The sequence below is a fragment of the Boleophthalmus pectinirostris genome, unplaced genomic scaffold, assembly GCF_026225935.1.
Source record: "Boleophthalmus pectinirostris isolate CB_2022bp ecotype Guang Dong unplaced genomic scaffold, ASM2622593v1 HiC_scaffold_8, whole genome shotgun sequence".
Taxonomy (NCBI): Eukaryota; Metazoa; Chordata; class Actinopteri; order Gobiiformes; family Gobiidae; genus Boleophthalmus; species Boleophthalmus pectinirostris.
In genome coordinates this window covers 29,051,909-29,067,144 of record NW_026571515.1, presented here as the reverse complement: position 1 = coordinate 29,067,144, position 15,236 = coordinate 29,051,909, and the positions used below count along the sequence as shown (strand labels likewise).

Below are 15,236 nucleotides of genomic sequence, written 5' to 3'. Positions count from 1 at the left end.
GAAGTCAAGCTCACATAACCTCACAGCAATCACAGGCTCTGACAATGACTGATACTGAAAATAGACACCAAAAGAGTCAGTCCAGTGGCTTTGCTCTGCGGACTGATCAAAGTGACAGGGCGCCAATGGGAACCTAATTCACAATACAACTAAGCCTACAGTCTAGTCAGTTTGTACATAAAACTAAATTAGGCAAATGGATTAGACTAGACTTACAATCAAATCGAATTTAAAAGCGCAATATGTAATGTCTCTGGAGGGGGGTTCACCACCTGCTTGTCACCCTGGATGTCATTGTTTTGGTGGAATCTGTTCTATATAATTATTATTTGTATGGTGTTTGTAATATGGTATAATGTCATGATTTTGGCATAGTATTTACAGCAGATGTCTATTTTGTTATGAGAGTAAACATAAACATTCCTTTATATCTTTATGCAGCTAAATGCATCCTTGCCTTTTTGAATCAAGGGATGTGTAAAAAGTTTGCACACAAACTACATCAAAACTGAGACTAAACTGGGAGTTGAACAGGACTACCTCAGGATCAAACTGATCAAACAAATATTCTCTTGTTCAATAGCCGGTCAGAGAATCTAATCCACAACCTCCTTGCTGAGAGTCCTCCTGCTAACTACCTCAATCTCCCATCAGGTATATATTGACCATTAGAGCAACACAATATTGTAATCAAAATGAAATCACAGCTTGAAGTGCTGCAGTTACCAAATAGTTGAGATTACATTTGTGTGATGGTCCCATGTAAACAATAAAATGTTCTTTCTTTTAGTTCAAGCCTTTACAAACATTTTCTGAAAAGTATGGGATTCTTGTAATAGTTTAGCAGTTCCTCTTTCAGTCTTCTCAGAGTTCAAAATGTGCATTCTGAAAAGAAATCTGATTTGAAAACATGAATCTCAAATCTAATCTCAATTGCAGTCCTATCGACCATATATATAACCATTTATGAATACCTAAAATTGTCCAGTTTTTCGCTGACTCTGCCCCCTTCTCTCCTTCCCCAGTTCTTTTCATTACTGTCATAATGAGGCAAGGGGCTTGCACAGTTTCAATATTTAAACACACTGGTGCCCCCCAAGGCCCTGCACTGGGCTGTTCACAAAACTCCACCAGCCTCATTACTGCCCTCTGTGTGGGTTCTATGTTTTTTAATGGTGAGATGTGAAAGGCGTCTGACCCACTGTAGCATCAGAGAGGCCCAACGACCACAGGGCTTGTTGAACATGGGACCCTTGGGTGCCACCTCTGTCCCTCCGTGCGGGAACGGGGGCGCGGGTGCTGACAGCTCTGGGGCGACATGGAGGGATCTTTGACGGGTGCAAAATGTTTAAATCAAAGACACAGTAGAGAGTGTAAATGGAATACAGAACGGCCAGTGTACAACAAGAAGATGGATTTGACTTTTTAAAGGTGATTCTTATGCTGTAAATAAGACTTAAGCATTAGTAGCTTAAAGAACTTAAGATAATGAACTTAAAAAAGTATACATCTGCAAAACCTTTTTGTCTAAATCCACTACAATTACTTGTGGTATATAAAACACCTACATACAAAAGGACAAAAGTCCAGTCTGGCCACTCTGAAGCTTCGACTTACATCAGACAATGTACATTACTACATTACTTTTAAATCATGGTGAAAATTATATTAATAGGCATATGGTTTGAAAACTTTCGAAAGAAAATGTGATAACTGAAATCTATACTTTACAATCTAAAACCTATTCGTGGCTATCAAGGGCTGTAAAGTTCGGAACATTACCAGAATATCTAAGAAATAAAACCATTCTTGTTTATCCTGGATGGCCTAAAGTCCCCAAAATGGTGTCTATAGCAGCAGTTTGCCTTGTGACTGTAACACATGATGAACCCTAACCCATGTGGCTCTTCATTCTGTTCCACAATGGGCTTTTCACAAATCCTTTTAAACCACTCTCATGGTCCATGGTATTTTCTCATGCAGTCAATAACTGTATTAAATATCACAACTAAATCTCGGTTGTTTACCTCACCATAAACCCAACTCGCTCTCTTGTTTGAAATCGCACTCCTACAACAGTGTAAAGAGTTGTACCTGTGTCTGTGGAAGGCGGTCCGTACTACTCATTCCTGTAATGATTTAACTGTGTGCAGTTCTGCTGGAGGATCGATGTACTACAGAGTATACCAGCTCAGGCTCCAGTTTACAGCGCTGCCCCAGGCTAAATGTTGTACAAAAAGCAGCCGTCGCTCCCCGGAGAGGCCTGCTCCAGCTGAGGCAGAGCTGGAGGAGTTTAGAAGGAGAGCTCTTACTGTGGAGAGCTGTGTTCTGTAGCTAACACTCCACAAGTATTATTTGTGATTTCACTGCCGACAGAGCCGAGGAGACTTTCAACGATTATTGCCGTGGTTTTTCAAACATCTCCTTCAATTTGGAGGCTTTAGAGCAGATCTTTAGTCGATGCAGCCCACAAAGGTACAAGTGCAGAGCTTTTTGTCATTATTGTTTGTCTGTTCAGCAGTTCAGGATTATAGACGTGGTCAGAAGTTACAGTTAATTGACTTTGTTGAATAACATTAAGTGAAACATCACTAATGGAACTGAAATGAAAATAATGCCATTTCCAATTGCTTTAAAATATTTCTCAATATGAGGCTGCTTTCCTATTCTAGGCCTCAGAATAAGCTGCTCTTGTCCCAGGAGATAATAAATGAATTGAATCCTGCACCCCCCGCGCCCCCCTCTTTTCCTTATCGGTCATCTATTTTTCCAGAGTAAGCTATTACTTGCAGAGGTTGCTAGGCAACAGGAAATATTAATAGCAGCTATTATTAGCCGGGCTGGGCTAGAGTAGTACTAAAATGTGGAAGTAGGAAACATGAATGCGTTACATAAATCTCTGGACCTTTCAGTGAGCAGGTCTGTGTTTGGGGCTGATTTATGGCCATGACGCTTCATTTATGAGAACAGGGCTGTGAAATAAGAAAATGGAACATTACCCTGAAGGGCTATTTGAAAATAAATAATTGCAGAGGTGAAACAAAAGCTGTTTAAAAGTAGCACTGCCTCTCTGTTTCACTTTAAAATGTTATTGGCCACAGAGGGCTGCCTCCGTCTACCACCAGTAGTGCCACCTAAATGTACTTATTACACTCAGACTGTACAGATAACATTTATACATAGGTGACCAAACTAATTTATTATTTTAAACCAGAGTATATGACATTGTAGTTTATAGGTTTGAAATGTTCCTGAATGGAAAACACAATTTTGATCATTGAAAAAGCACTGAACATGTGCTTGTGTAGATCCTTTAAACTTCATGATCTCATGATCGCAAAATGTTGAAAACTTGGATCATCTGAGGTATTAGGCTAGAGTTGCATACTTCAGATTCATTGTTAATAGTATTGTTAATAAAATGAATTGAGTGAGAGAAAACTAGATACAGGTAATACAAGATGGCACAGTATGCTTCATTGTATACAGTTGTATATTTCAGTGGCATCTCCGTATGAACCAGCAGGAGCCAGATGATGGTGTGGCCTAATCCCAAAGCCTTGCTCTAATGGAGGCCTTATACTCACCACCCACGGAATAAAAAACACGTCCTATAACTTATGCAGTTTGATTCAGAAAATCACATAAGACCTGATTAACGGAGGATAAATGCCACGGATGCTCACATTAAAGCATAAATATTCATGATGGGAGGGGGCAGAGTGAGAGAAAAAAAACGCTATATTTACGTCAGATGAAAGTATATAATGCTGAATAATTCACAGCGGAGGGCATCTATAATTCATCTGGTTCGATTCTATGATTAAAGCAAAATGATGTGTTCGCCAGCGGTGTTTACATGTGCAGTCTGAAACATGTTTAACACAAGAAAGTCCCTTCACCAAAGAGGGGGAATGGGGGTCCTCGGCAGCACTTTGAAACTAGGAAAGAGCTGACAAGGGATATCCCCATACAGTTTGAGATTTTCATGTTCAAAAACGTCTTACATCTTTTTAGAAAATCACAATGAATCAAAATTTGCTGCACAGCGTTCAGCCTCTCCTTGGTTTCACTCCGAGGCAATTCAGTGTGGAGTTTTGGAGGAGAATACACGTTAAAAGAGCAGCGCAGAAAAGGTCTGGTGTTAAGGAGTGTTTCTGTAACTGATGAAAAATGCATGTGCAAGCAGCGACCTTGTTCTTAACAGAGAGACTACAGCTTCCTTGGCCTCTAACCAAACTAATTTTCAGCGTAATGTGAGATTGCTATGCTTTTATTAGAAAATATATTGAGCATTTCTGGAGGATTTAGTCATTCTGCTGTTTTGCTGGTATTTATAATAATAAAACAGACAGACAGTAGATCGTTATTACAACAGTATTATCTATAGTGAGAATTCTACAAGAGACCCATTGTTTGTTTGGTACCACTACTTTTTGCCCTGCAACTTTAAATCCTACTACAACATCTTTAAGTTTCCAAAGTCTTAAAAAACAAAAGTGACTAGAGCACAGTATACCTTTCCTCCCTGCCTCCATGACCAACCTGCTGACTTCTAGTGACACGTGCCTTACCGCTGTACTCACAGAAACACACTACACATACACATCCAGGTATACTCACTGAGTGCATGGGCCCTGAGAGGAGGTGGGAGTCCTGGCTCAGCATGTTGGACATCATGAGGGCGGGCAGTTCGGGGTAGGAGTAGGAGTTGAGGAGGCCGTTATGGGGCAGAGAGTGGAAAGGGTACCCCGGCTCGTGCTCCATGAGGTGCAGGAGGGAGGGGTCAGCGTGGTTTGGAGGGGTAATGGGGGGGATCTCGTAGTCTTCGTCTCCCGCACCTCCTCCTCCACTGCCTCTGCCCTGACTGGAGTAACCCTGCAAAAGAAGAGAAGGTACTAGGTGAGATTTAATGTTACATAAAAGCGCATTATTGAACATTTTTGCTGGACCGTCCGTCTACTGCTGGTCTCCATGGAGATTGTATGGCTTTTCCATGAAATGTCCAACAGTACAGCATTCGACTTATCTCCATGGAGACGTGACAGGCAGTTTTAGGTCTGTGGAGAGGCAACCCTACCCTCAATACGAATGCACAGACAGTAAATGAATAGAGAATTTTGCAAGATTTTTGTGTGTTTTGATTTTCATTATATATTTTTATATAATGGGAATTTGAGTTCAATATTTTAACACTCAAAATCTAAATGTCTATCTATCTGTCTTAAAATAGTTGGTAAATACCATCGTAAAATGGTATTTAACAACATCCAATTTCTTGACACAGACTGGTGTTTTAGTACCAAAATAAAAGCCATAAAAATCATTCAAATTGCACAAGTAATATTTCCTGTCTTTGCTGTTTAGTTGTCAAATAACGTCAGTGTTGTGACAGTTTGAAGGCTCGGTGATTTATGTGCTGTCTTTTTATTATTTGAAAACGCAATAACCTGTTTTTACATCTGCACAACTGAATAAGCCGCACAAATATGAGGTCGGCATAAAATCCTTTCATTGCCTTGTTTAGCTTCTGCGCTACAACGTCCATCAAAGAACCCTCAAACTAATCAACAACATTTTCACAGTAAACCAAGGTAATAGTTTATAAGCAGCAATGCACCGACTAAGACTGTTGGAGGTAATTAAAATCCTTCAGAATTGCCTTTTACGCGCACCTGTTGGATTATGTTGTCTACATCGGAGGCTGCAGGAAGTCGAAATAATTAGAAAAAGCAAACTGCTCAAGACAAAACAGTGTATACAGCCCATTCAATACAAACATGTATGGAGAATTAATTAGGCGCCGACAGCTGCTCTACACAAGCACCAAAATGTTGACAGATTTCCAGAGAAACTGAGCACGCCACTTTTAAATACAGCTAATTACATTCTGTAGGAAGCAAATGCAGAGTGGATATTTGAGTTTATTGGCAAATTTTATTAAATATGCTATACAAGGTAGGATTTTGATGATGTTTTTTTAATAGACCCAAGCAGGTGGAGGAATAGATGATTATATTATAGGGCTGTCTATTGATTCTGTACCATTATAAAAAAGAACTGCAAAAAGGAGTCAGCATGGAAATACTGTCATAATTGCTTTTAAAGGCACACTATGTAACATTTTGGTTGGGGGTCAGTCACCTGCTTGTTTCTACGGATATGTGTGTGCCTGGAATGTTCCACAGTATGATTCTAAATAGCACTACCTTACGTATATTTAATTACAGTTGGTTTTATGGCTCAAAAATCCCAAGAAAAACAGGCATTCTGACTGTGACCTGGGATGCCTCTCCACAGACCTGACCTGTAACATTCCAGACAAAGCGATAACATCTCCATGGAGAAAAGCATTTGATGGAAAATTTACACCAATGCACCTTTAAAGTTGCACTATGTAACTTTTCTGGTGGAGGGTCCTTATATTTTTCATGCTATAATTCATTTACAGACGTTTTAACTGCTAAAAAAAACCTTGATACAGCTCTGACATATAGGTCTAAAAGTGTCACCTGCTTGTCTCCATGGGGATAGAAACGTTTATTGGACATATAACTTGGCCTGCTGACGCCAAGCTTACTGCCACACTATGGAACATTCCCAGAAATGCAATAACAACTCTACGGAGACAAGCAGGAGGTCAGTCCCCCAACAGAAAAGTTACCCATGAGCTCCTTTAAAATGTATTATAATATGCTTTTAATTGCCTAATCTTAGTAATTTATGAGGAGCCCTGACCTATTGTGAGATAGTGGCAAGAATACACGGTGCACCCACAAGAGGTCAGTAAAAGAATTTTGTGTGAATACTTCAATTTTAGTTCTGAAGATCTACCGTTTGATTATGGAAGGTGGCGTCACCATTGCCAGATAAAGCCAGTGTCTTCCTAGCTCCCATTACTCTTCAGATTTATGTACTTGGTATTATGTGATTGCTAATAGGTTTAGTAAGCATAAATTATCCTTATTGCTAAAAGTGCTTGAGGTTTTATAGCAGCACCACTCTGATACATGATCCCACTATTGGCTGTCTTTCCGCTGCCTATCTGACATAATACTGTGCAGAGAAATATGCTCGCTAGCTCTCCAAAAGCATACTGAGGCTATTCACCGGGGAATGAAAAGCAATTTTGTCAGCAGCAATCTGATGCCAACTCCCCTTTATAATGACTGAAGAAAATTAATCATCACAAATAATATTCCAGTGTCAGCCATTCAAGAGCTTTTTAATAGAATTTTTATTATTCATGTCTCGTGGTACACATCAACCAGTCCGTTCTGCAACATTTCAGAAATCAATTCAATATCATCGGCGTGTAGGCTGTCATCTCGCCTGCCAGAGCCGCAATTCATCTCCCAAACAAATACTTTTAGCAAACAAATGGGAAGAAATGTCGAGGAACACTTACAATGTCGCTATGAGCAGCAGCAAGGATAAAGTCTGGTAATGTGCACACATCATTAGAGAGGCCATAATAGTAATAAAAATAATAAAAGGAGCCGAGTGTTTACTGTCAGTGGAAAATGTGACAATTTATTCCTTGTGTGTTCATCGCCTTGAGCTTTGCAAAAATGTTTCCTCTCCAAATGCTGAGGCACTTCACATAACAGAGACATAAAAACGATGATGCCATTTTGAGATGGAATGATTATTTTTCGAAATATTTTCCAAATAAATTAAAGTAGTTTATGAGCTTGTACTTGGAAAATTCAACAAATATATGCTAATATGGTAGTAAGAATCATAGAATTTAAAGGAGCAATGTGTTTGTGTTTACAGCACTTCAAACATAAATGACAATATATTCTCAAAGCAGTGTAGAGCAAAAAGAGGAAGAATATACATGTTTGTTTTTCAGTTGCTGTTTACAATAAAATCAATAAATTTTTATTGCATGTCTCTTTTCTATTGTACCACCACATACAGCAACTTGAGCACACAATATATGTGAAGTGTCTTGTTCAAGGGCACTGCACCAGCATCAGTTGGTGAATGTTGGTGAATGAAAGTGTTATTTGTATTTCTTACTTAGGTTATACTGGCACTGTCAAAGTCTGATCTCAGAGGCTAAGTAGGACCAGGCCTGGTTAGTATGGGAAACCACAGGGTATTCCAGGTGCTATCGTTGTGTCCTGAGGCAAGACACTTCAGGCCACAATGCCTAGAATGACAGTGGTGTGTGCGTGTGTGATTGGTGGTGGTCGGAGGGGCCGATGGTGCAGACTGGCATCCTTGCTTAAGTCACTCTGCCCCAGGGCAGCTGTGGCTATAATAACCCACCACCACTGAGTGTGAAATGAATAATGCACTGTCAAGAGTCTTTGAGGGTCCAAAAAAAAGTATATAAATCTGATCCATTATTATTCTCTGTACCGCAGTATCTCTTTATCTTTACAACTTGTGCTAATCGAGTGATACAGTCAAACGCATGTAATATTCTGCTGGACTCAGCTCTTACGATGAATCATAGCTGCTGTCATCTCCTGTAGTGAGATTTAAACACTGTCAACATTCAAGTGAATCTGTTTTTTTTTCTTTTTTCCTTTTTTACAGCTTTCTCTGATGCCCTTGAAGATAAGACGTGGGACAAGGACAGCACAAGTTGAATATTTTCAAACGCAGATAAATAATTCATAAATAAACTGTCTTTCAGGACGGGGGGATATAAAAAGACAGGGTCAAATAAGAGAATAGAAAGAAAAAGAAAAAAAAAATCACCAAATGTTGATTCAGCCTCGTCCCGTAACCTTCACCCACTCCCCCTAGAGGTGAAATGTAAGCAAATCTGTCATTTTACCAGACAAGGACAACAATATAGACCTTAGGAGCCCATGTATTTCTGTACTGTTTCTCCCAAAGTCCAACCTGCATCCATGTTTGAGCCATAATGGCAAAACAACATACTGCAGACAATCTTTAACAGTTTATGGATGTGAGAGGGGGCTTGCAGGCATATTGACTATCACCACTCATAAGGCACACCCTGCTTTGAAAAACAGGGAGATGATGTGCCCCAAGGGACAAACTAGGGTGATTTTTTACAGTGAAAGATCAAATCTGCAAGACTTTCCTTGTTTGACGCAGACACATGAAACGCTGGGTTAGAACAACACAGGACCTCCTCTCAGAATTCAAAGACCTCACAAGTGCAGCCATGGAACTCACTGTCATTGCTTGCATAATATTTACAGTATTATGTTGTATTGCATTGTATCTTGGTTGGATACAGTGTCTAAAGGAAATACTGCACAGACTTTTTATGATTTGCAATGATACAGGAGTTCGATAGTATGGTCAAAATTGAAGTCTAAATGTTAACGAAAGATCAGTACATAGTAAATAGGATCTAGAGCTGTGATTTTTAATTAGTCTCCACTGAATGTCTACTCAGCACCCCCTTATGAACTAAAACTAAATCTGTTAAAACAACGGTTAATATTTTCCAATTAGCCAGGTGGACAACTAAAAACAACATACATGTTTTGTTTTATTTTGGGATACACTGTGTAGAACAGGGGTGTCAAACTCAAATTCACAGAGGGGCAAAATAAAAAAAAAGTTGTGGGCCAAACTATATATTTTTTTAAAAATTTCAAAGATATCTGCATGTTTTTTCTTCTTTCGAGATCTGTAATGTTAAATCTTATCTCATTAAAATAAATGTTTGATAATATTTTTACTTAAACATAATATAAAATAATACTTTTTTTTTTTTTTTATAAATAATGCCTCTATAGCCTATCTGGAGTCAGCGGACCAGCTCTAATGCATATTTGAGAAAATCTCGTAGGCCAAATAGAATTATATCATGGGCCAAATTTGGCCCCCGACTTGTCTGTTGTAGAACAAGCACCTAAAATCTTTACAATCGAGCAGTAATTTTCAAAAATAATCACTGACTACACAGTGCATGTCTTTACATTAGAATTAGTAACCATGAATATACTTGTGTTTAACATAAAAGCATGATTCACACATTATTAGCGCATGGTTTCCACTCTCCTACAAAAGAAATCAAATAGGTTTTCTTGAATGTTTGCCTTCTGGCTACAGCTAAGTTTAATTATTTACAAAAGCACCAATTAATAAGACATGTAAACATCACAAGATCTAAAGGCTTTTTGTGATAAGAAATATTGTTCCAAGCTCTGGGGAAGATTATATTTGATTCTGTTAATTGCATGATTTTGTTTAGATGAGTTTAGGTTGTACAGAAGCACATGCAGACAGACTGTCAGTAGTGTATGAATTCTTAGTGGAACAGTCCATAGTTTCACCTTGAGTGGTCTTGGCATCTTCACTTCGCTGTGCTCAGACTGATGTGGTGAAGTTAAATGGACTCAAATGAAGAGGAGGAGAGAATAACAGCGTGGCACATACTTTCATGGCTGATCGAGGCTAAATTGTCCAAAGACAAAGGCTGGCTCCGTTTTTATAGCAGCACTAACTGACACTTAGAGAGGTAGGTGACTGTAGTGCTAAACACCAATGAGGCTGGAACAGGGATTGTAGCCTTCTGTATTTCCACAAGTGATGATAGGAAATTATGTATTGTAGGAAAAGAGTAAATTCACACCTTTTCGTCTCCACAGATACATTATTGTTGTTGGAATGTTCCACAGTATGACATTAAATGGATTTATCTAACTAACATTTCTTTCATTACAGGTGTTTTTATGCTCCAAAATACAAGGAAAACATACATTCTTTCTGTTAGCAGGGTCGTTTCTCCAGATATCTGACACCGAATGTGACCAAATAGAGTGTCCTTGTCTTCATGGAGTTAGAGAGAAAAGCAATTAAATCTCATATAATGTTTGTTTTAATCAGTAATTCACACTTTGTATAACTTGGGATGAATTTGTTTAATAATGTGACTTGGCTCATAGTTCACTTTTTAAAAGCATCCAGAAGAATTGACAAAAAGACTGAAGGACAAACTAATACAAGAATCATATTTCAGAACATGTTTCTGCCAAGAGGGTTAGCAGTTTTTATGCAGAATGAGAGAACACTTTCTTGTTTGAGGAGGAAATAACTTAAAACTTATAATATAAAAAACTGTTGCCTATAAGGTTTGTTTATTGTATCCATTCAAATTGTGATTTCAATCCTATTGCGATTAATCTTGTATGCCTAATTTGTTGGGTTGTTTTCAGTAAAAACAAAGATGAAGAGAAATCTAGATAACATAAGCTTTACAACAATGTATACTTGTGATTGCAAAGAATAAATTGATCTCAGTGCTTGTAGGCATATTATATGGTACGCAGACTTCAATTATGTTTTGTTGTTTGCATTTTTCAATTGTCTTGGCTATTCACGTATAAATAATGCTTCAGGCCACTTCAGTATAGTGTGTTTAAGAGTAATAAGGAAAGAAATGGAGGAATCAATGTCAGAGATTGTGATGTTTTTCTTTGCACTTAAGCAATTCATCTCACGCTGTTAAGGCAGTTTATTTGTCACGCACACAAGGAGGTCTATTATTTGTGTAATCTTTGAATACGAGTTGATTATGATTATGTTTACTTGTCTTGATTGAGTATAAAATAGGTATGCTACAATCAATGCACTTTTCACACTGACATGGTTCAATGGGCTCTGGGTAAACTATAATGAGCAAAACTGAATGTAGTGCTGCATAGTTTTCCATTAAGAAACAATAATAACTGCCTCCAAATGTGAGCATGAAAGCCGGTCCAAGAAAGCTGATTTTCAAAAATTATTTATGAAGATTTGTAAAATAACGCAAACTTTTATTGAACTGCAAAAGGGGCATTGTTAGAAGGACATGGGCAACACACTGTATACAGATTCTAGATAAATTCACTACTCACTCACTCACTACGTCGCCATGAAGATGTTTGCCTGAAAAGTTCCACAGTATGACATTCAACTTATCTACACTTCACACTCATTGCCAAATCCGACTCACTGTAACTGGATTTTATGCAACTGGATGGGCATCTGGTGCAAAACAAACAAAAACTGAGACCCAGAAGAAATGCAAAAACAAAAAATGTGAAGTACATGATACTTGCAATACTGGCAAAGGAGAAATTCAATCTTTCTCAAAGTTTTTTGATCGAATACAATTGAATTTCTCCTTTGCCATGAATCCTACCTGGACAACTGAGGGATTTCACAAATCACTGCAATATTGTGGACAGTTTCTCTCTCCTTTGAAATTTTACATAACAAAAACAAAAATAGACCAAAAAAAAAAAAAAACCTCCCACAACCCACCCCTCACTCCACACTCACACATACAAAACTACACAAACAAACTGTGCAAACAAACATTAACTGTCAGTCAAGTTCAGTTCTGTCAAGATGTTCAAAAAAGATGTCCATGTCCATGTTTGGAATCCATTTGTTTCCCCTTTACAGAGTGCACCAACTTTTCTGCATCATAAATAAAACCATCATCTTTTGAGTAAGTACAAAGTGTCCTATAGAAAGTCTTTGAGCCATATGCTACTTCTTAAAGAACCTGACATGGAGGTGCATTTTGGTGACAAACAGCAGCTGTCCGTGCATACTTATGCGGCTACCTGTCTGGACTCCACCTTTGAACGGACAGATGACCACTGTAAATCTTTTAAAAAACACCTTATACTTTTAGATCTAAGCACTTCACCTCAGTACATTAACCTTGCAAGGGCCAGAAATCAAACTACTGTAGTGTTTTTCACGTGTTGTACAAGTGACTGATAACTCCAGCAATTCAAAGATCCTCATTTCCCCTGTAGCTTCGATAGTCATTTAGGTGTATCAATGGAGAAAGGACCCAAACTGAGTGACAGGGAGAAAGAAAAGGGGAAGGAGGAGGAGGAGGGGTCGAACCAGGGCTCATGGTCAAAGGTAGAGTCCGTCAGGAAAGGACAGGTGGGCTGCAGTGGGCCTTAGCCAATCAGAGCAGAGCGGGCTAACCTCCGGCAGCTCCTCCTCGCGTCAGTAATTCTCTCAAATGTCACATCAGAATGAATCTCATTTAGGCGAATAAAACAGGACGCTCCTTTAGAAATGTGGGAGGAGCTGCGAGTTAAAGGGTTTGATTTGAAAGCAGTTTAAGAACGTAAGGTGAACGTATAAGCATCAAGTTACACCCAGTTTTGTAACTGGATGTTTTTTTGTTTTTTTTTTACAAAGAGTACATTTTTCTTTTAAGGGAATTATTTTTAAAACCACTGTGCAACATTTCAGGCAATAGATAAATCAAAAGAAGCCCACTCATTGTAGCGCTGTAAAGTCACATACACTTTAAAAACACTAGTATTGGAAAAATCGTTTTTATTAGCTAGAGCAGACATGTCAAACTCAGGCCCGGAGGCCAAATTTGGCCCACAATATAATTATATTTGGCCCGCGAGATCATATCAAATATGTATTAGAACTGGCCCACTGGCTGCAAATGCACAATAAATACATAATTTATTTAATATTTTGTTATTATTTTATATTATACTTGTTCTGGATTCAGTGTTTAAGCAAAACTATTATTAAACATTAATTTTAATAAGAAAAGGTTCAATATTACATATCTCGAAAGAAGAGAAAACATGCAGATGTTGATAAAATTTGTCAATAAATATTTAGTTTGGCCCACGACTTAGTCACAGTTTTTACTTTCGGCCCTCTGTGAATTTAAGTTTGACACCCCTGAGCTAGAGGTTATGTAATGGGGTTAAAAGGGGTCATCACTGAAATTTTTTTTTTTTATATATATATATAAATGTGTGTTTCTATAAAAGTAAAATAAACACAATTCGTGAGATAATGATCCAATTTCTTTTATTACTTTCTATAAATATGCAAAACAAACCACATGAAATTGACTGATACATATTGTGAAGGCATTCTATTTTATGCAAATCCTCCTTTCATCAATACTCAAATCATCTCTTGATAATCGCTGCTCTAAATCTTGATTATACCCCCAATAAAAGCCTAGTTCTACCTGAGAAACCTTTTATCCTGTCACATTTTCCATTCCCACTCATTAATGCGATCTACATAAACAAAGTGCGCAATGTCGGAGTCAGTCATTTGCCTCAGGGGGACGTGGATGGCCCGATAATCACATATGGCATAATAGCTCCTCCATATAATCCCCTTTATTTTTATTTTCATGATGTCAGTGCATTTAAAGCCCTTTGGTTTACGAGGTGGACAGGAGAGAGGGAGAGAGGGGGAGGGAGAGAGATAGATAGAAAGGGAGAGATCAGGAAAGATGAGGAGATAGAATGAGAGAAGAAAAAAGAGGAGAGAGAGAGAGAATGATGGGGTAAAGATAGAAAAAGTGAGAGATGGGGGAATGGGAAAACAGAAAGATTGAGCAAGGAGGTGGGGGTGAAAGTAGAGAGAGAAAAAGAGAGAGGGGGCATTACTGGGAAAAATTAAGAAAAGATGGGAGGCAAAAACAGACAGTAGAGACAAAAGAGAAACAGAAAGGAGAGTGACAGAGGGACAGAGAGAGTGACCAAAGGGGGAGAGAGAAAGAGGATGAATGAAAGCGGTAGAGATAAGGGAGAAAGAGGGAGGAGAGAGAGGGAGTGATAAGAGAGAGGCATGAGGAGAGAGAGGTACAGAAAGAGAGGAAGCAATAGAGAGATAGAGGAGAGAGAAAGATGGGAGAGATGAAAAGAGAGAAGGAGAGACAGAGGGAAAAAGAGAGAGGGGGGGAGGGCGGAGTCTGAAAACAAATGATGCACATCTCTCATTGTTCTTCCTATGCCCTCATTCCAGTCGGGGTAATAAGAGAACATTGTGATTTACTGTCAGCAGAGCGAGAGAATCCAGCCCATTAAAATAGATTTAACTTCCCACAGTATTAGGCCAGATGTCTACGCTTCTATTATATTTCAATCAGCCGTGACCTTGGTGCGCCATATGATGAGAAAGATCATTGTTGAAGGGGAGGTTAAAAAAAAAAAAAAGAAAAAAAAAAATCACAAAAAATATCTGACTACTTATACTCACTAAATCCCCAGCTCTAGTACAGGAGGGAGAGAGAGAGAGAGACAGAGAGAGACAGAGAGAGAGAGAGAGAGGGACAGAAATAGAGACTGGGTTTGGAGTTCTCTTAAAAGACTGTATGAATCATTGAGTGCACTCTCACTTCTGCTGCTGAGGAGTTGAAGTATTTTTTGGAGGAGGTGGTACTTTTCTGCAGGGCATGTATTTGGAACAATGGCTATGCACAGTAAGGGCATACTCAAATTAATTATTAA

The 15,236-nt window shown here is 38.6% G+C and overlaps 1 protein-coding gene across 2 annotated transcripts in view; it reads right to left on the bottom strand.

The window, feature by feature from the left end:
* The window catches only part of LOC110164807 (thymocyte selection-associated high mobility group box protein TOX-like), a 108,522-nt gene that overhangs the window by 31,150 nt on the left and 62,136 nt on the right, over positions 1-15,236 (bottom strand). For both annotated transcript variants that reach the window (XM_055165810.1, XM_055165811.1), the window contains one exon: positions 4,624-4,878. In XM_055165810.1, the coding sequence (XP_055021785.1) occupies positions 4,624-4,878 (255 nt within the window). The remainder of the gene's footprint in view (positions 1-4,623; positions 4,879-15,236) is intronic.